This window comes from Agelaius tricolor, unplaced genomic scaffold (genome assembly GCF_023055355.1).
Source record: "Agelaius tricolor isolate 1412-34295 unplaced genomic scaffold, bAgeTri1.0.p SCAF_12, whole genome shotgun sequence".
Lineage (NCBI taxonomy): Eukaryota > Metazoa > Chordata > Aves > Passeriformes > Icteridae > Agelaius > Agelaius tricolor.
The window spans coordinates 5,784,818-5,807,651 of NW_027269272.1; the positions used below are offsets into that span (position 1 = coordinate 5,784,818).

Consider the following 22,834-nt stretch of genomic DNA (forward strand, 5'->3'; position numbering starts at 1 on the left):
CATCCAGGGACGTGCAGGGAGGGAGAGGTGGCAACACGTCCCAGGTCCCAGGGTAAAACTACCCCTGGCAATGCCTGCAACTCCCATCCAGCCCTTCCCTCCCTGGCAGGAGGGAATTGGGCACCAGGGAGGAACTCCCAGATGTGACCACCACAAGGAACCCCAAAGAAAGCAACAGAGAGCAGGCTCAGGCTCTGGTTAGCTGGATATATTTCTCTTTGTTGGTGTCTCAGGTTGGTTTTCACAGAACACTTTGCAGTAGAGGAAAACGCGGATTCGCAGCCCACGGGAGCGGTGCTGGTACCTCTGCTCCCATCCCTGCTCTGCCCGTCGGCTTTCACCGCTTCCATCCATCACTTGGATTTGCTTAAACCCTTTTTTTTTATTGTGTTTGGCTTTTTTTATTTTTCCCTTTTTTTTTTTTGTTCTTTTTAACCATTTCTCAAGCTTTCTCCGAAGGAACAGCCACTGGCTCTCGGCTTGCAGGAGACTACGGAAGAGCTCTGGGACACGGGGGATGGTTTCCTTCTTCCACCTCGCAGCTGACTTGGTCGAGATCATTTTTCCAACTCGATTTTTTTTTATTACAAAAATAAAAAAATGCTCCAACTATCAGTTTTACAAGGCATACAAAAATCTCTAAAAGGGCAACACAAGCGCAAGGTGCTGAGGTACGAAAACCTGAGGTAGTTTTTCTGTGTGTGTGTGTGTGTTGGGAGGGTTATTTGGGTTATTTTTTCATTTGAAGCCAATTTTGCTGGTTGGGTTTTCCAGCCCTGGGCTGACAACCTCTTGTAAATCTGTTTTTTTCACCCATTTCCCCCTCCTCTCCCTGCAACAGGAATCTTTTCCCCAAAGATCCCAGTCCAAAGCGGGCAGGGCTGGTGCTGCCCATCATTCTCCAGCAATGTCAGTGCTGGGCAGTGATGGAGAGAGGACAGACAGACAGAAAGGGGGGACAGAATGGATGCAAACCCTGCTTTTGGAGTCCAAAGCAAAGAGGAAAGGGTGTGTGAAGGAGAGGAACAATTCCTACATGAGGAATCCTCTTAGCTCCTACAGGCCCTGCTCTTCTCAAAGCCCTTCAGAAATTGCTTTTTAACACTTATTTAGTATTTTTTTCCCTGCTGGCGATCCTACAGCTCTGCTCTACGGTGCATTAGAGAACCAATGAACCAGCTCCTGCCATTAAACCTCTAGAAAAGCCTGCTTTTGCTAAAAACAAACAGCCCCCCCTCCCCCAAAAAATTTTTAAAAAGTGAGTTAAAAAATAAAATCTTACAAAACTTAAAAATCGGCGTTAGTTCCGTTACTGATATATTAATTCTAAATTAACGAGCGCCGCGGCCCCCCCAGGCCGGGCGAGCTCCTCGGGGGTGGAATGGGCAGGTTTGGGGAGAATTCCAAACTAAAAACCACCTCTCTGTGCCTGTGTTAGTCTGACTGAGCGGCGGGGGAGGCGGTGGATAAGGCGGAAGCTGCGGGCTGGAGAGAGCCCCCCGTGCCCCGGGCTGCCAGCCGGCGGGCTCGGGGCTCTTTGGTTTGTCCCCTGGCCTGCTGGGGGCCGGCGGTGGCGGCGGGGGTTACATTCGTCGGGCGGTGCTGGCGGGAGCCTCACTTGCCGTGCTGCGAGGCCGCGGCTCCCTGAGCGTGTTTGTGCTCCTGCTGCTTCACCTGCTGCACGATTTCCCTGATCTTGCGCTGGGCAGTCTGGCAAGGGGGCAAGAAACAACACCAGAGCTGAGCCCCCACAAACCCTACAGCACCTCAACCCTACAGATTCTAACACCAGGCCAGGCATGTGATTCTGTGATACTTCTGCTTTGCTGGCTTGTTCTTCCATCACTCAAGATTTTGGGGTGTCACCACGCCCTTACAGTCATGAACCCAGCCTGGTTAGATGCACCCAGGTGGGATGCAGGAGCCATTCCCACCCCGTGTCCAAGGCACAGATTTTGGCTGAATCGAGCCAATCTTTAGTTTTAATGCAGCCAAAACCCCCTTTGGTGCATCCTGGGTGCATAGAAACCACTCAAAACAGCTTAAGGGATGCTGTGCTCAGTGGCCTTCCTCAAACTGGGAATGCTGGGAGAGCCATGGCCAAACCTTACCTGACTGGCAAAGAAATGCCCAATGATTTTGACGACAACCTCCTCGTTCTCGTCCGGGGTTTGGTCTCGCGGCACGATGACTTCTGCGCTCGTTAAGTTCTGCAGTTCATTCACCTGAGCAAATGAGAGATCCAGGTTTTGCTGTGGAGCAGCCAAAATCCTCCACTGCTGGTGCCTTCCCAGCTCTGAGCCAGGACGTGGCACCAGGCTGCTGTGGCTCACACCCTGTCCCCTTGGGATGCCTGCCATCCAAGAGCCACCCCCAGGACAAAGTGATTGAGACATCACTGATACCACAGAGCACCCGGCCAGAGGTGATGGGATGGACAGGGGATGGACAGGGGATGGACAGGGGATGGACAGGGGATGTCCAGCCCTCTATTCCCAGGCCAGGTGGGACCCCACACACCCCCACCTACCGTCTTGCCACCTTTGCCGATGACGCGGCCGGCGGCGAAGGAAGGCACCTTGATGTGTGCTTCGAGCTTCACTTCTTCTTTCGGGTTAAAGAAGTTTTCCTCTTTCAGTTTCCCAAATATTCGCCCCTGGGCCTGGAGAGGGCACAAAAGGGACACAGAGGTGGTGGGCAGCATCCTGGAGGCGGCCTGCTGTGCCCTTCATTCCCACAGGTAATGATGTGGTCCCAAAACTGTGGTCCCAAGCTGAGAAGCCCCCCTGGCACGGTGGGGACCAAAGGGATGCTCTCCCCTTGCCCCTACCCATGTCCCCAAGCCAGCCCCCACCCTGTGACCATTGTACCTTGAACTGAGCCTCAGGTGGCCCCGTGATGATCACCATGCGCTCACTGGCATCAGGACCTTCTGCTGGGGCAATCTGCAGAGGGATGGGAAGGAGTGTGAGTGTGACCCCTCCTTTGGCAAGACCTCCCCTCTGTGGGATGTGCCCCCACGCAGGGACACCCCCCATGCAGAGACACCCCCCTACCCGAGCAGCAGTGACAATCAGGACGCTGCAGGACTGGTTTCTACTCATTTAGGGAGCAAAACCATTCACCAAGGGCTCCCTTCTCTGCCCTCAGCAGTGGGAAGAGGAAACTGAGGCACAAAGCCCCGACCCAGCCCCTCATTCCCACTCACCTTGATGGAGGCACCAGCAAACCGTGCCAGCTGCTTGATGTGCTGCCCCTTCTTCCCAATGATGGCCCCCACTGCCTGTGTTGGGATGAACAAGTTCACAACCTCCTGCTCCGGCAGCTGGAAAGGGCAGGAAGAGCCAGAGGGTCAGGGGAACAGCTGGGCCAGGGGGCTGCTTCCCCCTGCCAGCATTCCAGCCTTGAAGAGGTGGGGGGCTGGGTTGGGTTCTGTTGAGTTGAGTTGTGGTCCTGCCCTCCCACAAGGTGCCCAAGGGAAGACCTCATGGCACTTTTGGGGAAGGGAAACTTACAGGGTGCTGATGGGGGAAGGCTCCAGCTGGGGGGGCTCCGTACAGACTCGACAGATAGGCTGAGGAGCCCTGTGGTGGGAGAGAAAATGAGGGGCAGTGACATCAGTGATGTCCTCAAGGTGCCAGCCCCTTCCCAACACCCCCACCCTGACATGGGGAGTGTGTCAGCACCAGGAGCAACACGAGGGACACAGTGACCACAGGCACATCCAGGGATGAGCTGCAGCCTGGATCCTGTGCCTGTGGCACAGCACAAGGCTGGGATGGGGATGGGAGCTCCCAGTTAACCCCAGTCCCTCCCCACTGCTGCTTTTTTGGCTTTGTCCTGCTGATGTTTGTATCAGAAAAAAGATCTCCTTCTGGCTCCTTCAAGGAGCTTGAAAAAGGCCACACAAAGCTTTAGGGTGAAGGACCCCACACCAAACACTGCCCTTCAGGAGACCTGTCCCTCTCCTCTCCATCACACCCATAAATACTTCCCACAGCTGTCTCCCAGAGGTTGTGGATACAGGCACAGCACCCTCCCTCCACAGGCTGAGAGTGACCAACCAACCCTCCTGGAGCCCTCCAGAGCCACCACACACCCCCACATCCTCCCAGCACTCACCGTCCTCCTCCGCCCGCTCTGCTGCTGGCATTCCAGGGAAAGAAAACAGCACAGGTAAATTAACCCACAGCTCAGAATAAATTATTTAGGGACCAATGGAGGCAGTCCACGGTGCCTGAGTGACCTGGGATGGACCTTCTCCACCAGCACCTTGGCCATCCTGTTCTCCTGGCACTGCACCATCCCTGCCCACTGTCACCTCAGGCCAGTGGTGGGCTTGGGGTCAGGACTGAAGACCACCTACATGGTTTTCCCGGGCTCTCTTCAGAGAGCAGCACCCTTGGGGCACAGCCAGTCCTTAAACACTGGTGGAACCCAGATCAGCACAACCCAGGGATGCAGGGATGCAGCACAACAAAGGGATGCAGCTGATCTTCTGAAGGCTGCCACTTTCATTCCCTGTCCTCTCCACTTTGCTGCTGCAATGAGCATCCTCCCCAAAATGGCTGAGAGTCAGAGCTCCCCATGAGGTGGCTCCTACAGCTCCAGTCTCCACCCAAACCCACGAGCCCCAGGCACCAGGAACACACCACACTTACTGCAAAGGGGTGGTAGGGGGTGGCAGCTGCAGCCCCCCGGGCCCCAGGGGTGGATGGCAGCATGGACAGCCCTGTGGAGAAGATGCCCAAAGCACTGAGGTTCAGCCCTGGGATCAGGTTGGCCTGTTGCTGGGAAAGGAAAGACACGGAGAAAGGTGTGAAAGGTGAAGGAGTACTGGGCCTCTCAACACAGGCATGGGCGAGGCCCAACCCCTGTTGTTTTGACTGGGGAGATCAACCCCACTGATCTCCACTGTGAATTTTTGTGCAGTGGAGCAGGCACGGGGGAGGGCTGGGCTTACGTTGACGGCCACCACGTCACTCTCGTAGGCCTCGCGCAGCTTCTTCATGATCTCCACCTCGGCGTTGGAGCAGGCCTCGGTGCTGCCCTTCACCGTGATGGTGCGCTCAGGGTTGTAGATGGTCAGGTCCTGCAAGCTGCCCCACAGGAAAATCCAGAGACACGGTCACATCCCTTCTTCAAGTCAAGGAAAACCCCAGGAGAACTCAAATCACAGCTGAGAGTTCCCCACGGGACAGAGTGAGAGCCACGCGCCCTCTCCCTGTGCGACACCTGGGATGAGGAGCATCCATCTGGGATAAGGAATGCACATGGGAGGGCACAGCTGCTCTGTTTTCCAGCTCCAGCACTGCTTGTACCATGTTGGACAGAATGGGGTGGCCTGGTGTCCACCAGGACTTCACTGAATCACGGAATCAGGGAATGGTTTGGGTTGGAAGGGATTGTGAAAGTGCATCCAGTTCCATCCCCTGCCATGGGCAGGGACACCTTCCACTAGACCAGATAGCTCCAAGCCCTGTCCAACCTGGCCTGCAACACTTCCAGGGATCCAGGGGCAGCCACAGCTTCTCTGGGCAATCTATCACCCTCACAGGGAACAATTCCTTCCCAATATCCCATCTAACCCTGCCATCTGACCGTGGGAAGCCATTCCCCCAGTCCTGTCACAGGAACTTACGGGGAGATGGTGATCTTTGTGCCTGTGTCCTGCTCAATCTTCTTGAGGTTGCGGCCCTCCTTGCCAATCAGCCTCCCCACCAGGCTGTTGTGTGCCAGGATTTTCAAGGGAATCTCTTCTGCTCTAAAATGGATTAAGAAAAAAAATAAAATCTGAAGGTCCAGCTAGTCAGGCAACATCGAAATTTCCAGCCACAGGTACTAAGGATGTGTTGGAAAGGAGAAGGACCACCACCACTGTGTCCCACCATGCTTTGGCCGATCCAGGAGCACTCACGATTTCGTTTCATCAGCCTCCTTCTGCATGATGTCCAGGATCATGCGGCACGCTTCCGAGCACCCCTCTGGCGTGGCGTGGATGGTGATGGGCTTCTCGGCAGCGCCGGCGTTCTCCTTCCGATGGATGTCAACCCTGCGGCGAAACAACCAGCAGAGAGGAGCCCCTCAGATGGGTCTGGGGTCACATAGAGGGTTTTAAGAGCTCAGGAGCTGAGAAAAGCTCATTTCAACACTTGCTCAAGCTGTGGGGTGAACCTGGGTGTCAGCTGCATCTACCAGCACCTGGCTCACGCAAGCCCAGGCAGCGCTTGGTTTTGGGTGGTTTGGATCGGTTTTGGACCACGTTCACCTGTAGGACCCGAGGTCCTGGAAGCTGAGGGGTGTCACAACATCAACCAATGCATAGAGGGGGGCAGAACAAATCCTCAACTGGACAAAAGCCCTGAGCAACCTGGTCTATCATCATCATCTCTGCCGCCAGCCCCGCTTGGAGCAGGAGACGGGATCAGAGGCCCTGCCGAGCTCCACCTCTCTCTGCACAACACCCGAGGCTGTCCAGCGAGCACGTCCTTGGGCACAGAGAGCACTTACCCGTGGGCAGCGTCTGTCTGTCCCGACACGGAGGCACCCGGCAACAACAGCGCTGGTACTCACGCCCTTCCCGGGGGGACCAGCAGGCTCCCGTGCGCAGCGGCAGGGACCGTGCTCTACTCCTCTGGTCCTCCCTCAGCTCATGGCGGGAGGAGGCACGGCCTCCAGCTCGCTCCTCACGCTCAACCGTACCTGGCAAAGCCCTGAGAGAGAGGGAGAGAGGAAAGCAGGGTAGGAGACTCCCGCACCTCGACCACGCGCCTTGGGCAACAGGGGGAGGAACCCTTGTGTCTTCTCCGCGCGATCCACGCGCTCTTCCCGCCGGAGGGTGATGCTGTGCGGCCATCCTGCCATGGGCCACCACCTTGGTGTCCCTGCCACTGCTGCAGCCAGGGCCAGATCTTCCGAGCAGGCGTGGAAGTGGCAGCTCAGCCACTCTGGAATGCTGCCGGCGCTCAGCTCCCACACGGCGGGTGCCCTCCGGCCACGTCTCCGAGGTTCTGTCCTGATGGGATCATCCGGGGTGCTGCTGTACGTGCCAGGCCAAGGGCTGCGGGGCAGAGTCACCACACAGTGCCATGCTGGGGGGTCCAGGTGGGTTTGCACAGGTCAACTTTTCAAGAGCCAGCACGTTGGGACATGGACAGTGGAAGGGGAGCAGCTGTCCCTGGGAGAAGGGCAGGGCCAACCCTGCCCACTCCAAAGGGACCCAGAGTGGTTCCATCCAAGCACTGAACAGGGAGGGAAGACAGCGTGATTCCCTTTGTAGGCTCCATCTCTCCAGATCTTCTGTGGCTTCAGATGGTGCTCCCAGCCATGGAGCTCCCTCAGGTTGGCCTGGAGGATCTGTTCCCAGCAGGTACAGGGACACTTGCTGCCACCCCTTCGATGGGGACAGGGTGAACAGGTCATGACGGCCACATGAGGCAATGACAGACCAGGCTGATGCTCCCAAGGTAGGGGGAATTGATGAGGAATCCCAACAAGCCCCACAGATGGGAGCCACACAGCAGCTGAGGCTGGTGGAGAGGAGAACATGGCTGAGCCTTCCTTCCAGAGAGGGACCAAGTGCCAGGGAAGTGCTGAATGGAGGCACCGAGGTGATGAGGACCTTGGACAAGCCTCAGAAAGGGGCACAAGCCAGGTTCCTGGCTGACCAACCCATCCCATGGGATCACCAGGTTCAGGATGATGAGCACAGAAGAAGACACATCCCCCGTCTGGATGTGTGGGCACGAGCTCACTTGACAGAGAGAAGAAGGGATGCCAGAAAGGGGCCACTGATTTCAGGCATGTCCCACCCCAGAGAGCTGGAGAAGGAAGAGCTCTGGAGCTCCCAGCACATCCCAGTGCCACTGCTGAACTGCTCCATTCCAACAGGAGGATGGAGAAGGGGACTTTCAGAACCTTCACCCCATCACCAGGTGCCGCAGGGAGGGATGACCAGGGCTGGGGGGACAGGGTTTGCCAACAGTGCAGCAGGAAAAGCCTCCAAGAGACCTTAGGGTGGGCTGGGAATGCTGCAGGGAGTGGCTGCCATGAGGGACAGCCCTCTCCAGGTGGACAACACAGTGTACTTGTAGGGTTATCCTGGTGCCATGGCTGCTGGGTAGCCATGATCCTCTCCTCATGGAGCTCCAAGGGCTGTCAAGGTCACCTGCTGGGGTGGGCTCTTGCTCTGGGTTTCTTCATGGAAAAACATGGCTCAGCTTGGGGACTGTTTTGCCGCCTGGGGCTCAGAAGCATCTTTGGGATCTCTGTGTGTGGAACCAGGGGTGAAATCCAACATGACCAGAGGAATCCAGAAGGCAGCATCGCTCTGGGGAGGAGCAGGGGCCGGGCAACAGGATGTCACCCTCAGATCATCACCAGTGGATGAGGGTGGCCTGGGCAGGGACAGAGTGTGGGATGACACCCAAAGTGAAGGACAGGGGCTCCTGTGACTGCCTGGGATGGATTCCTGAGGGTTCCCTTCACCCAAGCCTGAGCAGAGGCAGTGCCTCACTGCAGGCAGGGCAGGAGAGGGCAGAGCACTGAGCAGGACCTTCCTCCATGACCCGGGTCTTCAGGGCAGGCACACAGAGCCACCCCACCAGAGGGACAATTCAGTGGCAGAAACTGCTCCAAGCAACTGCATTTGGTTTCATGGCACCTTCCCACCTTCCTTGCTAGGCTCAGGGCTTGGAAAGGGCAAATTCCCTTCTTGGGTGGTGAGGACACAGCTACACCTGCTGCTCATCCCAGCAGGACTCACCTGGAGAAGGGCTTGCAGCCAACCAGGATCTGCTCACGGCTACCATGCCCTGGGGCAAGCCAGGCTCCAAGAGCTCCTCTCCCTACTCCTCTGCCCCCTTTCCATACAAACCTCTTCCTGCCAACCCAGCACCAGGGTTTGGCTCGTCTTTCTACCTCCAGCCACACTACTACCAAAGATTTGCCTCTGAAAACTCCTCTGAGAACTAGGATGCTCTGGGACAGGACTCCTACGTCCCATGGGATCACCAGGTTCAGGATGATGAGCACAGGAGAAGACAGCTTGGGGTTAAACACAAACACACCTGGGCAGGAACAAACCATGCAGGAAAACCATGCAGAGAATGAGCAGTGAGATCAGGAGAATAGCAACAAGAGAAACATGGAAAACTTTGGCAAGACAACCCCACTTTTTTGGTTTTTTTCCTTTTTTAGTTCAAAAATAAACATGTTAAAATGGCTAAAAAAGGCTTCACACAGTTACAAAAGCCCATCCTTCTCGTGGCAGTGCTCCCACAGTGTCCCTTTCCCCTCAACAGCTCTAGCCCACATGGGATGAGCAGGATGAGCAAATCCCAAGAACCACACCACTGCACTGAGAATTCACCTTTAGGATTTTATCCCCAAACTTGCCATTTCTCCCTAAAGCCTCATCCCCAGCTGCTCTCATGAGGCTTTAGGAACTCATTCCAGGCCTTTTTCCAGTGCGCATCCCCCTCCTGCAGCACCCAGACCACCCTGGCCAGCGGGAATGGTTCAGCACCTGAGCTCTGCCACCACCCCAAGAAACCAGCAGTGGCTGGCACTCCAAAGCCCCCAGGGCAGGGAGAACCCGAGCTGGGACCTACAGCACCCTAGGGAAGGAAACAAAACCATTGGAAGTACTTACTTGGACTGGGTTTGCTTAGTAAGGTTCTTTATGGTCAAGCCCTCCTTTCCTATGATCGCACCAACAAACTGCGTGGGCACCAGCATCCTCAGTGGGAACTCGAGCTGTTTGGGCTGTGAGGAGCCCCCTGGGGAGGAGCCCCGCTCCCTGGAAGAGTGGCCCCCGCGGCGGGATCGCTGGGGGGGCGGAGGGGAGCTCACCTCTTCATCCGGGATGTAGGAAATCTTGAAGGAATAGTTCTCAAACTGCTGGTCGCTCAGCTTCTCTATTGCTCTGCAAGGCAGGAGGTGCAGGGGTGGTGAGGGGCTCCCCAGGACACCTCCAGCACCCCCACCTCATGCAGAACATCGTTCTTAACTTGCATCTTCCTTCCTCCCCAGTCTGGAGAATGTGGCCATGGGAAGCCAGAGCCCCACACTTTTCCCACGAGGAGCAAGCCCCATAACCTGGTGGGACATCATTGCCCTCCACATGGGCCATGCCAAAGCTGGCACACGACTTTTCCCCCCAGCAGAGGCAGGATGGCAGCCCAGGGACCTGCCCCTTCACCTGGGCAAAGTCCTTGCCTGGAGCTACCACGCAGCATGGGGACGGTCTCACAGGATCTTTGGACAAGGCAAAGGTGACAGAGCAGCTCGGAGCCACCAGGAGAAGGATGCAGCACGTGGTGCCCCCTCTGTTGGGAACTCCCTTCCCAGCTGGATGAGGCTGGGAGGCAGCACTGGACTCTTCATCCCCCAAGCCCCTGCTCAGCTGTGATGTTTGGCCATGCTGGCATCTGCCATGACCCTGCCTGGCTCCAGCTTTCCCTGCTCCTACCACATCCCACTGCTGACAGATCACAGGCAGCTCCTTCCAGGCCTGAATTCCACATCCTCTGAGGATTCCTGCAACTCCACCACCCTGTTCCTAAGTCCAAAAAGCCTCTCGCCCCAAAGCATTAAGCACTGTGCTGGGGAAACTCTGTCTTCCATTATTGCCACAACTCCCATGACCATGGTGGGATTTTTGGGGCTGTCCTGTGCAGGACCAGGATTTGGACTCAGTGATCATTGTGGGTCCATGATCTAAGACACTCATGTTTATCTGTGGTCCACAGCACATCCAGCCAGGCTGGAGGAACCAGAAGGATTTTCCTCTGCCCTCTTGAACCAGCAGATCACTGTCCCCATCTCTGTCCTCACTTATCCAACGTCACAATGGGTCAACTCAGATGGGAAGCTGACAGAACATCCATCAACAAATGGACTCACAAAAGCTCTTTGTGGCCTGGGATCTGCTCTTGACCATATAAAAAATACCCTGGCCACTAATAATAATAATCTCACTACTAACTGGCTGGTCTCCAGCACAGGGCTGAGGTCTCTACAAGACTGGAAAAAAACATTTTGTTTGGAACCATACTTCCACTTTGAAATAATGGGTACTACCCCATCTCCCATGCCAGGGGAGAAGGCAGAGGACAGCCCAGTGGTGGGACAGCTTAGAGAAGCCTGGAAGATACCTGGGATTCCTTGGGAAAGCTGGTGTGGTGTGAAATCATGGGCAAACCAAACCAAACCAAACCAAACCCCACTCACACTTTTGCCTCTTCCTTGGTGGCATAGGTCACGTTGACAACGGCAGTTTCTGTGTCTGTGTTCACTGTGGGAGCAAGAGAAGCAGAGTTGGAGCAGGGATGGGAGAGGTGTCACTGCTGCTCTCAGCGTGCTCCAGAGGGGGGGATTCAGCTGGGATGGGGGGAGGGAGATGCCTGTGCCATGGCACACCTGGGCACCCTGGGTTTTCCCCTGGGCACCCTGGGTTTTCCCCCAGCACAAGGACTGGGCTGGATCCAAGGCTGGATCCAAGCAGAATGCAAGGCTGGACATCCCTGACCCACCAGTGGATCCCAAGCTACACTCAGCTCATTTCTGCTTTCAACTTTTCAGGGACCAGGAACATTCCCTTGGATGGTGGATGGATGGCCCACATCATCCCACCAGCAGGGTTTGTGTCCAAAACCCATTTCAGACCAGTGCTGCTGGTCTGGTTATCCAACATTTCAGACCAGTGCTGCTGGTCTGGTTATCCATAGGTTTCATCCCAGGGGGCTTCCTGCAGCCTGGGCAGAGCTGGGGAGCAGCACTGGGAATTTTGCAGGGATGAGGACCATGCAGGACCATCTTACCTTGCTCTACATTCTCCACTGTGCCATACTGAGCTAAGAGGCCATCCAGCACCTAGGGACAGAGCAGCAAACAGCACAGGTGAGGCCCCAAGCAGGCAGGGCAGGAGCCCACCCCACCCACAAACACCCTCCAGCACCACCCACCTGCATCCCATCATCCCAAAATGGGATGAGCCAGCACTCCAAGCTGGCCCCCAGCCCTGCCACCCAAAAGCAGGCAGGAGCTGGAGCTCAGTTCAGGCTCCCTCCTGAGGTTACTGGGAAGTTCAAGGGTGGCCCACATGCAGGCCATGTGCTCCAGCAGCACAGCTCATGCTGCTGGAGAAGGAGATGAACAGGATGTTTTTGGGATTTTTGGGATCAGCCACTTCTTACCTCCCACTGTAGGTGGGGAGGGATGTTTCGGATCTGGATCTTCCTGCTCCTGCAAAGACAAAGCCCTGGGTTAGGGTCTGCAGGCACCTCAGAGCAGAGGGAAAAGCCTCTCTGGGAATCAGACAGCAGCTGTAACAGCCTCCCAAAGCATCCCACCTCCCCACACCAGCTCATCCTCAGGGAGAGCCATTTCTCCTCGCTGTGCCCTGGTCACCACTGGGGCTGAAGCTCTCTCTGGAACGCTCCCTCCTCATGCTGGCTGTCAGGTTTCCAAGGAAACCTCCTGAAAGGAACCTCTGCAGAGCCATGACCGCACGGGGATGCACAGACAGCCCTGCCCACGCTGCTCTGGGCTGGGAACAGGACCCCAGCCTGGCCAGGGCCAGCCCTGCTAAACCCTGAGGGGAACTCTCAAAAGTACATCCAGCTGAGGCTCACCACTTCCCAGCAACGTGGGGCTGCTTTCCTGAGGGAAACCCAAATAAATATCCCTGTAAGCCTGAGCCTGGAGATGGCCAACACACCCAGCCTTGTCCATGGCACTTCCAAACTCACGTGACAGCACGGCTCCCTCCCAGCCTGGCTGTGGTTCCATTCCCAACCTGGACATAGTTTAATTCCCAACCTTGTTATGGTTTCATTCCCAAACTGTGGTTGCATTCCCAAGCTGGCAGTGGCTTCATTGTCAGCCTGGCTGTGGCTGCACAGGAAGCCCTGCCAAGGCTTCCCAAGGGTGAGAGCCCCCAGACATCCCCTCAGCCTGGCTGTGGGATGTGCTTGGGCACTGACAAGTTCTGACACAGCCCAATCCATGGAGGATCCAGCCAAGCCTTGAGCCACAAGCCACCCTGCTGCCATAAAGTAGGAAAATCAGAAAGAAAGGCTTGAAAACATCAAGCCTGCTCTCCTTGTCAGGCTAGCCCCTTGCAAGTTCCCATGTGCAAACAATTCTAGTGTGAGCAGTTCATTAGCATAACAATCTATTCCTAGGTGAAACACAACTAACACCTGTGTTAGGTAAAAGCTGCTTTTACACCGCTAGACAGAAAAATGAAAACTATCTCTCACAAACAACTTTTCCTACTTTGGGAGTTTGAGTGCCCTCCAATAGACACATCTCACCCCTGAGATGATGGGTGCCACACTGTGAGGCCAGAGGGCCTGAACAAATCCCAGCGAGTCCCAAACCATTGGAGAGAGCTGGACACACTGCCAGTGACTCCCACCACCTCCCAGACCCAAACCCAGGGGGCACCTCCACCCCAAGGTGCCACTGCTCGGCTCCAAGCCAAAGCATCACCACAGCCACCTTCCTCTCCCAGGTGGGAACCACTGGGATGGCCCAGGTTGGACCATGGAGGAGCTGCTCCCCATTTGGGGTTCATTTGGCTCAGCCCACCTGTCCCCAAAGCCCAGGGGACACAGGGAACTTGGAAGGGGCACATCCAAGAGAAACCAGCACAGCAGCTGGACAAATCCCTTTGCCACTCCTGGAAAAGCCCTGCCTTGAATTGAATTGCTCCAGAGCCATCATTTCCCTACTCCTCTGCTAAGGGAGATGCCAGAGCAGCCCTGGTCTCCCCAGGTGCTGCCTCACCCTCCCAAAACACCCAAACAGAAGGACCACAGCAGGTGCCACATAACCCGACTTCCCAACAGGACATGGCAGCATATTCCCACTTCCAGCATTCATCCAAACCAGAGCACAGCATTTAAAGACACCCCGAGGGCACTCAGGCTTCAGCTCCCATGGGCAGCATTCCCAGCAGCTCAACATCACCACTCAACATTTAAGACAAGGTTATTACTCCTACTGGGTGTGCTCATGGCTCTCTTGTAACTCCACACCTGGGTGAAGCAGTGCTGGACCACACACAGCCATCACTGATGGAGCCAGGGATGCACATCTGGAGCCATGACAGGTGGATGAGTTATTCCCAGGGGCATGGGAATAACTCATCCATTCCCAACACCACTGCCAGGAGAACTTTGTGGCAGAAACCCCCTTTATTTTTTATTTTAGTTTGTTTCCCCAAAGCCCAGGGGTTGACTCCAGGGCACGCACAGAACGCCAGCACAGGAGCTGGTGATGGCCACGTTTCACCCACCCTGTTTTGCAGCAGACTGGTGGGAATTTAAGGAATGAAATAAATCCTAATAACCAGATGGGGGAAAAACACTCAGCTGTGTGATGCAACCGGCCCTGCTGTAGTGAGTACCCTCAGATAACCTGGAGAGCTGCAGCCCTCTGGCTCTTCCCTACCTCCACACACCCACCCCGCTGCCTCAGCAGCTTCAAGGGCTGAAGAAACCAGGTTCAGCTGCTTTTTTTTTCTTTCTAAATTGATCCCAAACTAGTCCTGCTCACCAGCAGCTCGAGGAGGAAGCAGCTCCTCCACCCCAGAGCAGGGTTTGGGTGGCAGGAGCTGCTGGCAGCACAGGGAGGATCAAGCAGTGAGTGAGGAGGTAAAGTGGGCTCGTGAAATAATCCAGGATGGGGCTGTGTGTCCTCTCATGCATCGACCAGAGCAGAATCATGGGGCTGGCATCACAGTCCTGCAGGGAAAGGGGATGGAAAACCAACCCCCAGCCATCCACGCCCTGCCAGCATCACCACTGCTACCTGCACTTGCTGAAATCATGCAGTGAAACAGGAAAGCCTTAAAACTTGGGGTTTATTCCCCAGGATCAGGAGGATTGAGGGGGTTTTGGCACAATCCCCCCTTTTCCAGCATGGCTTCCAGGGAAATAGCGGGTAACAACCCCCTTGGAATCCAGGGACACAGAAGGACAAGCATAAAATGTCATGAAGTTGTGAAATGAGAATGAGCCACCAACTCCCTGCCCAACATCCACAAGCCCTGCCTGGATTTTCCATGGATCACCCACCCATCCCTTAGTCAAGGTGAAGCTCCAGAGGGGCTTTGTCTCCCACAAATTTGGGAACTAGAAACAAGTTGGCTTCAATATAAGCTCTATAATATAATAATAAAACCTCAACAAAGTAATCCAGTAATAAAGTAATATTGTGATATAATGCTATATAGTAATATCATACAATAATATAAGAAAAATAATATATAATGGTATGTATATATTATATATACATATCTATATGTATATATATGTATTATATATATAATACATATATTCCACTATTTTATATATATATATATATATAAAAATATATAAATATATTCCACTAAATATATTCCAATATAAAATATATAAATATATTCCACTATTATATATATATATATATAAAATAGTGGAATATAAGGGATGCTTCAGCACTCTCTGCCTTAAAAAACACAGATTTTTTTCCTACTCACACTTTGTAATATCTTACTATAATAAAGCTTAAAGGGATTTTATCACCTTCCACCTCAGATCAGTGCTGAGGGCAAAGAAAACATGCTCTGCCACCTCCTGTTTTCCATAAAAATCAATTTTCAAGAGAACTGGGGAAAAAAAGCAAAGGGAAAACATGCTGAAAACCCAGTGGGGGCTCTGCCTGCTTTATGAAATATTTGTCCCAGGCAAGAAAACATCTACAAAAAAAGAAAAAAAAAGATTCCCATCATCAGGCAGGGATCAAACTCTGTCCCAGCTGAATTTTCCAGCTCGGAGCCTGAGCCAGCCACAGCCCCCTGACCAGGCAGGAGAGGAAGCGGCTGCTGGATTTGTGATTGCTCATTATTACATCTATTTTCTGCCTTTACTGGGGCTGTCCCGAAGGAGTTTTGCCGCCCCCCAAGCCCACCCAGCAGCAGCTCCTGCGGAGCAGAGCATTAAAGAGCTGCCCCAGTTTCCACCAGTTGCCAGGAGGCTGCGGCTGCTCCAGTTCCCCTCCCGAGCCGGGGGCTTTGCTCTTAAGGAATTAAAATCCCGGGCTGGAAAAGGGCCGGGCAGCGGCGCAGGGCTCCGGCCCCGTGCGTGCATCAACAATGGGGATGGACGGGAATCGGGAATCCGGCCCATCTGTCACCGCACACGGCGGGGAAAACAAAAGAGCCACGGGAGGAGGAGGGGGGAAAGGAGAAGGTACAAAAAAGGAGGGGAAAAAACAAAGAGAGCGGGTAAAAATGATGGGGAAATCGATAAACGGGAGCGGTGGGGAGATGGAAAGAAGGGGGAAGGAAAAAGGGGGAAAAGAAGGAAAGGGGAGAAGAGATAAGGGGGAAAGAAGGAGGATAGGAAGGTGAAAAGGGGAAGGGAAGGAAAAAGAAGGGGGGAAAGAAGAGTGGAAAAGGAGAGAGGGGGGAAATGGGGGAAGGAAAGTGGGAAAAGAAGGAGGGGGAGAAAAGGGAAAATGAGAGGGAGAAAGAAAGGGGGGAAGAAAAAAGGGGAAAAAGAAAGAGGGGAAAAGAAGGAAAGGGGATAAAAGATAAGGGGAAAAAGAGGAGGAAAGGAAGGTGGGGAGAAAGGGGGAAAGGAGGAAAAAAAAGGGGGAAAGAAGAGTGGAAAAGGAGAGAAAGGAAAAGGAGAGAGGGGGAAAAAGGGGAAAGGAGGGGGAAAGAAGAGAGGGAAAATGGGGAAAAGGGAAAGAGGGAAAGAAGAGGGAGAAAGAAAGGGGGGAGAGAAAAAGAAAAGAAAAAAGAAAAGAAAAGAAAAGAAAAGAAAAGAAAAGAAAAGAAAAGAAAAGAAAAGAAAAGAAAAGAAAAGAAAAGAAAAGAAAAGAAAAGAAAAGAAAAGAAAAGAAAAGAAAAGAAAAGAAAAGAAAAGAAGGAAGGGAAAAAAGAAGATGGAAAAGAAGAGGGGGAAAAGAAAGGGGGAGAAAAGAAGAGAGGGGAACAGGGGAAAGAAGAGGGGAGGAAAAATGGGAAGAAAATAATGGGGGAAAGAAGGAGGAAAGAAAGAAGTGGAAAAAGAGGTGGGGGGGAGAATGGGAGGAAAAAGAAGGGGGAAAAGAAATCAGGGAAAGGAAATGGGGGTAAATAAACAGGGGAAAGAAGGGATAAAATATTAATGGAAGCAAAGACCCACGTGGAAATGAATCTAAAGAAAACCAAAACTCAAACACTACCAACTCCCACACCTGCAAATAGAAATGAAATGGAGTAATAAATAAAATAAAATAAAATAAAATAAAATAATAAAACAAGCACTGGCGTCACCCCTGTCCAGAGCCAGCGCTGGAGTCTGGGAAAGGATCAGTTCCAAGGGGATTCTCCTGGCCAGCCCATTGGGAACAGCATCCCAGACCTATGGGAAACTGGGCAAACATCCAGTGGGCAGCAGAAGGGGGGTTTCCCATCCTGGATGTGACCAACATTGCCCTGGCAACTTTATAAGTACGTCTATATATTTAAAAAAATATATATAAATTCTCTTTTTGTACATAAATATGTCTTCTTATAAAATTTTATATACTACATAGGAATATTTTGTGTATTTTATGCAATTTAATATCTTTACATGAATGTTTCATATAAACATACATAAATATAAAATCATAGAATAGTTTGGGTTGGAACTTTAGAGTTCATCTAGTCCATATATCTCACAGAAAATGAGGTATTAGAAGTATATTTTTGTAGTTATAAAATATATATATATGTACCTTTTATGTAGTGTCTTTATACATGTAATATAGTTTATTTATATCTACATAAAAGATACCAAATACTTTAAACACACCACCACACATTATTAATTTGTATCAATATGTAACATATTAAAAGTTTTTAAATGTATCTATTTAAGGATACAGGGCTAGGACTGAGAGCAGCCCCACTCCCAGCACCCCAAATTCAATTTTCTGCTCCCCGTGAGCATTTCCAGACGCACCTGGGAAGGTTCCAGGGGCTTTTCCTGCCAAAGCAACGGGAATTCCTCTCTGCTAATTAAGCAGCTCACTAACAACAAGCAATTATTGATAAGGAAAGCAAAGATGGGGTGTCCAGAGGAAGAACAAAGGGCCTGGATGTTCATCACAAGCTTTAACATCACCAACATTTCTGGGTTGAAAAGCACAGGGAAATAAGTAAATAACAAATAAAGCAAAACCACGCAGAAATGAGAATTGAATTGATGCTCAGAAGAGAATTATTTAAGGGTAATTCTTTTTGAAACAGGAGAAAGTGCCACAAAATCACCGCCAAAATCAAAGCCACTCGGGCAGGCACCAGCACTTCTCCCCCTCCAGCCACCTTCATCTGGGACAAAACCACCCGAGTTTTAGACATAATGATGTATTTGTATATAATAATTTAATATTACAGTGATTTCCAGGCTCCCCTCACTGCTCTTCACATCTCCCTCGTGCTTTCCTTTCTCATTTCTGACAATTATGGCACAAGAAGAAATTAAAAGGCACCTTCACAACCAAAACCACCCAAATTTGACTGCTTTGGGGACAATAACTGGAGCTCTGCTACTTTTTAAACTCCTCATATTAATACAATTCTTGTATACAAGTCAGCACTGGGTTAGCTGAGTTTTGCTTCCCATTTTTCACATTTTAATTTTTCTAAAATGCTCTTTCTTTATATAACTTTGTATGTTCTTTCTTTTCCATCTTTCTTTTCCATTAACACATTTTTTTAAAGATTTTAGGAATACACAACCAATCTTTAAGGAGGAAGATGCTGCTGCTTCCCCCACAGCCACGCTCCAAAAGCAAAATACTCTTGGAGTGGGTTTGCTTCAAGCAAATAAAGAAAGTATACCCTACTTCTGCTGAGTTCAATATCAATTTTAAAATAATTCAAAAATTGAAAATGTTGATTAAAATATAAAATATAAAGTGATTTTTTTTTCTTTAATTCCCCAAGGCACAATATACAAGGGGAAACAAAAATTTTTGAGGCTGTTGGATACTTCCTAGAGGAGCCCAGGCCATTGGGATGGCAGCAGAAGGGCTGATTTTGAGCCCATGGGAGGTGAATCGATGGGCTGGGCAGGACTCAGGCTCCTTCCCACCACTGTCACATTTAATTCCTGCCTTCGGAGAAACAGAAACAACCCCTGTGCCAGCACCTCCCCTCGAGGAATTCCCTTCCCTGCTTCCCGTGGCCAGATGTCCCAGGGGTTTTCCAGCCAGTTCCTTATCCAAATGTATTTCTATGTATACAAATCTATTGATGGCATAGATCTGTATTAGATTTTAATGTAAAAATTAAACATTCCAGGTGAAGTCGGGCATGGAGGGAAGCGCTGGGCACCGGCAGCTCCTCACTCACATTCCCGTGACGCAGGAATGCCCAGGGATGGGAGCCAACCCAGCTCGGGTTCTCCACACCAATGACCCCAAATTCATTTCAGGAACGGGGGGATTTTTATCATTTCACTCCCTGGAATCCCAGCGTCTCTCCGGGACTCAAGCACCACCATAAAAATTGGATTTTCTACAAATTTAAAGAGGGAGGAGAGGGAATAAACACGACCACGTGAGGCTCCGTCCCCTGCCAAAAATCACATTACAAAAATAAAATCTATAATCTACCGAGTCAAGGCACAGCCCCCCAAACTGGGGATATTAATATAAATTAGCAGGGTAGATTTTTTTTGAGCTGGGCATAAAAAGACACCGGCTTAAATTAGATCTCAATAATCGGAAGAAACTTGGGAATAGAAAACTTGGAGCCAGCTGAACACAGAGCGATGTAAAAGAAATCAGTATTTATTTCTGGGCCGGTTAAATGGCTTTTTTCTAATTGTAAAACTTGGGAGGAAAAGCAGGCGCACCCCAGCCCCGACGGAGAATTTAAAGATGAATTCCTTGTTTACATCCCCGGCCGCATGGTAAAGGTCGAGCCCTGCCTCCGTACTATCGCCCCAAACTCCGAATTTCTGCCTCCATCCCTCTTCCAAAGTCACCGCCGGCCCATCCTGAGGCTGCTGCAGGGGTTTAGCTGGGAAATGCCACACCTGGGGATTTCTGGGGGGGCTCCTTTGGATGGTTTTTTGAAGGTAGGGAGCGTGCAGATCCCTTGCCGAAGACGAAATCCCACTCCGGCACACGTGATGCCGGGCACGAGCCATTCCCCCCCCGTAAGCCTCAATTACACAACAGCATTTCCAACCCCCCCGTCATTTCCAAATTAATACCCCAGCAGCAATCCCGGGCCAAATCCGTACCCCAGCTCCCGGCCCAGGCCGAGCCTCCGCGCCCAGCGAAGCCAAATGACCCGCCCGGAGCAGCCGATGGGGGTTTTTATTTTTGTTGTTTCCTTTTATCCCGACACATAACCCGGGGGGGGTGGAATAAACCTCGGGATGAGGCTACGCCACACGGCGCCGGTGTTTGTTTTCCCTGCAGAACGCGTGTGCCCATCAGCCCGGCCTCGGGCACCTGATGGAAATGAGAGGGCGCGCTCGCCGCGATGCATTAAATAAAAAACGCTTCACGTTTTGGGGTTCTCCGGCTGGATAAAGCGGGGAGATGAGGTGTTTGGAGAGGGAAAATTGATTAATTACCGACTAAAAAATAATAAGCTTAAGGGTGCGGGTGGCTGCGCTGCCGGGAAAAGCTCCGTCCGCGCCGCGGAAAGTGGGAGGAAAGGGGTTTTCTCGTGTTTTCCTGCTAAATTAGCGGCTGTTTTCCCCGGGAGCGGCGGGGAGCGTGGGGTGAGGGGGCATCACGGGGGTGCCCACCCGTGGGAACGCGGCCGTGGGCCGGCAGCTCCTTCCCCCGCCGCGCTGCGCTCCGGAGCGAAAGTAAAACCGACGGGGCTCGCCCGCCCCCCCGTGCCCCGCATCCCGGAGCGCCCGGCGCGCCCCCCGTCCCGCCGGGATGGACACGGACACCGCGGGGACTCTGGGGGGGACACCGCGGGGTTACCTGAGCTTTTTGGGCACGGAATAATCCACTTCCATCACTTTGCCGTGCAGCTCCACTTTCCCTGCGGAGACAGCGGGGCGCTCAGCATCCCCCCGGGATGGGGCACAGCAGCGTCCCCCCGCCAAATCCCGTCCCACCCCATCCCACCCTATCGGGTCCCACCGCATCCCGACCCCCCGGCCCTCCCGGGCTGTCTCCGCGCCCCCCGCGCCCCCCGGTCCCCCCCGCTCGGCGCCCCCGGGGAGTTGGGGTTGGGCACCTCGTAATCGGGTCCCCGGGGGGGCGCGGGGGGCGGCGGGGCGGCGGGGCCGGGGGCGCCGCGCCCCGGGGGCTCCCAATAAAATCGGAGAAAAAAATCAGCGAAAAATAGAGGCGAGGTCGGGAAGAGCCGGGGCGGGAGGAGGGAGGGAAGGAGGGAAAGGAGGGAGGGAAGGGGGGACCGGGAGATGCCCGGGGAGGGGGCGGCGAGGGGGGTGATGAGGGGGTCGCGGGGGGGATGCGGGGGGCGCGGGGGGGGTCGCTCACCCGAGAGGGTCTCGATGGCCCGGATGGCCCAGTTTTGGTCCGGGTAGTCCACGAAGGCGTAGCCGGACTTGAGGAGGACCTGGCCGGGCAGGGGCAGCTGCCGCTCCCCGAAGAGCTGCCGGAGGTCCTGGGCGGTGGCGGCGGGGCTGAGGTTGCCGATGTACAGCTGGTTCATCCTCCGGCGCCTCATCGGGAGCCCCCCGGGCTCCTCCCCGGGAGCCCCCCCGGCTCCTCCCCTCCCGGGAGCGGGACGGACGCGGGCTCGGGAGGGTCCCGCTCTGCGCCACCGGCCCCGGCCCGGCGGAGCCTCCGACAGCGGCGGGCGGAGCCCGGCCCGGCCCGGCCCCGGGGCCGCCCCGCGGGGGGGCAGGTGGAGCCGCCAGACCCCCGCGGGCACGGGATGGGCTGGGGGGCACCGGCCCCGGGCCCCCGCCCTTCTGTACGGGAACGCACCGCACCCAGCACCCCCGGGCCCCCGCACCCCGACCCCTCTGCCCTGGAACCCTTTGAACCCCATTGGCTCTAAACCCCTGCACCCCGTCATCATCCCCGAGCCCTCTGCCCTGCGCTCCACCGCACACCATCACCCCCAATCCCTCCCTCTGCCCTGCACCCACCGTACCCCACCCCATCACCCCCAGTCCCTCCCTCTGCCCCACAACGCTCCAACCCCTTTGCCCTGGAAACCACAACAGCCCCAACCCTTCAGGAGTTCCTTCAGAGAGAGGAAATCGCTCAGGAACCAAAGAAAATAAATATATAAGAAACACTTATTTATATTTATATATTTATCTACATAATTACTTAATACAATTAAAACAAACACACAAACATGATAAATAATATAAATAATCATGTTTTTACAGTGCTTTTTTGGAAAACAAGAATGTGTGAACCCTTCCCAAGCCAGATCCAACCAGCCATCACTGCGTGTGATCCCATTGTCGGAAAGGCTCCAGGAGATGCCGAGCCTGTGCCAGACACTCCAGCCATGAGCTGTGCACGTTCTCTGCCCGCTGGTAGCTGGCTCCTGCAGCCTCTGGGGCTCTGCTGAAGGGTGTCCTCAGGTCACCAGGAGTTGGTGTCACCACCTGCCTGCAGATTAAGTGACATTTTTCTCTCTCCTTTCGAGAATAAAAGCATAATCCTTGTGGAATTGCATTGAGGACATGATTGGAGGCAGAAATAAGGTGCAGAATAATCCTGGCTGGGTGGGTGACAAGTGGCCTTGTGCTCTTGGAACGGAGCATTGTGTCCAGGGCCAGGTGTCCCTTCCTGTGCTGGGGGGTGAAGGGCAATAATCTGAATTCCCCAGATTTTAAGGCAA

At 53.5% G+C, this 22,834-nt stretch overlaps 1 protein-coding gene across 3 annotated transcripts; it reads right to left on the reverse strand.

Moving 5' to 3' along the window:
* Nucleotides 1-193: 193 nt before the first annotated feature.
* Nucleotides 194-21,830, reverse strand: IGF2BP2 (insulin like growth factor 2 mRNA binding protein 2). 3 transcript variants are annotated; one of them, XM_071437315.1, is made up of 17 exons: nt 21,508-21,830; nt 20,983-21,043; nt 12,198-12,246; nt 11,823-11,874; nt 11,233-11,296; nt 9,653-9,925; nt 5,918-6,052; nt 5,642-5,764; nt 4,964-5,099; nt 4,662-4,790; nt 4,123-4,143; nt 3,516-3,584; nt 3,209-3,325; nt 2,871-2,945; nt 2,531-2,662; nt 2,112-2,225; nt 194-1,710 (listed from the first exon to the last, which is right to left on the reverse strand). In XM_071437315.1, the coding sequence occupies exons 1-17, from the start codon at nt 21,695-21,697 to the stop codon at nt 1,615-1,617; spliced, it is 1,836 nt and encodes a 611-aa protein (XP_071293416.1). In that variant the 5' UTR covers nt 21,698-21,830; the 3' UTR covers nt 194-1,614. The 3 variants fall into 3 exon arrangements, with proteins under 3 accessions (XP_071293416.1, XP_071293415.1, XP_071293417.1); XM_071437314.1 differs by having other exon boundaries at nt 4,123-4,146; XM_071437316.1 differs by lacking the exon at nt 21,508-21,830 and adding an exon at nt 21,242-21,360 and having other exon boundaries at nt 4,123-4,146.
* Between the last annotated feature and the right edge of the window lie 1,004 nt (nt 21,831-22,834).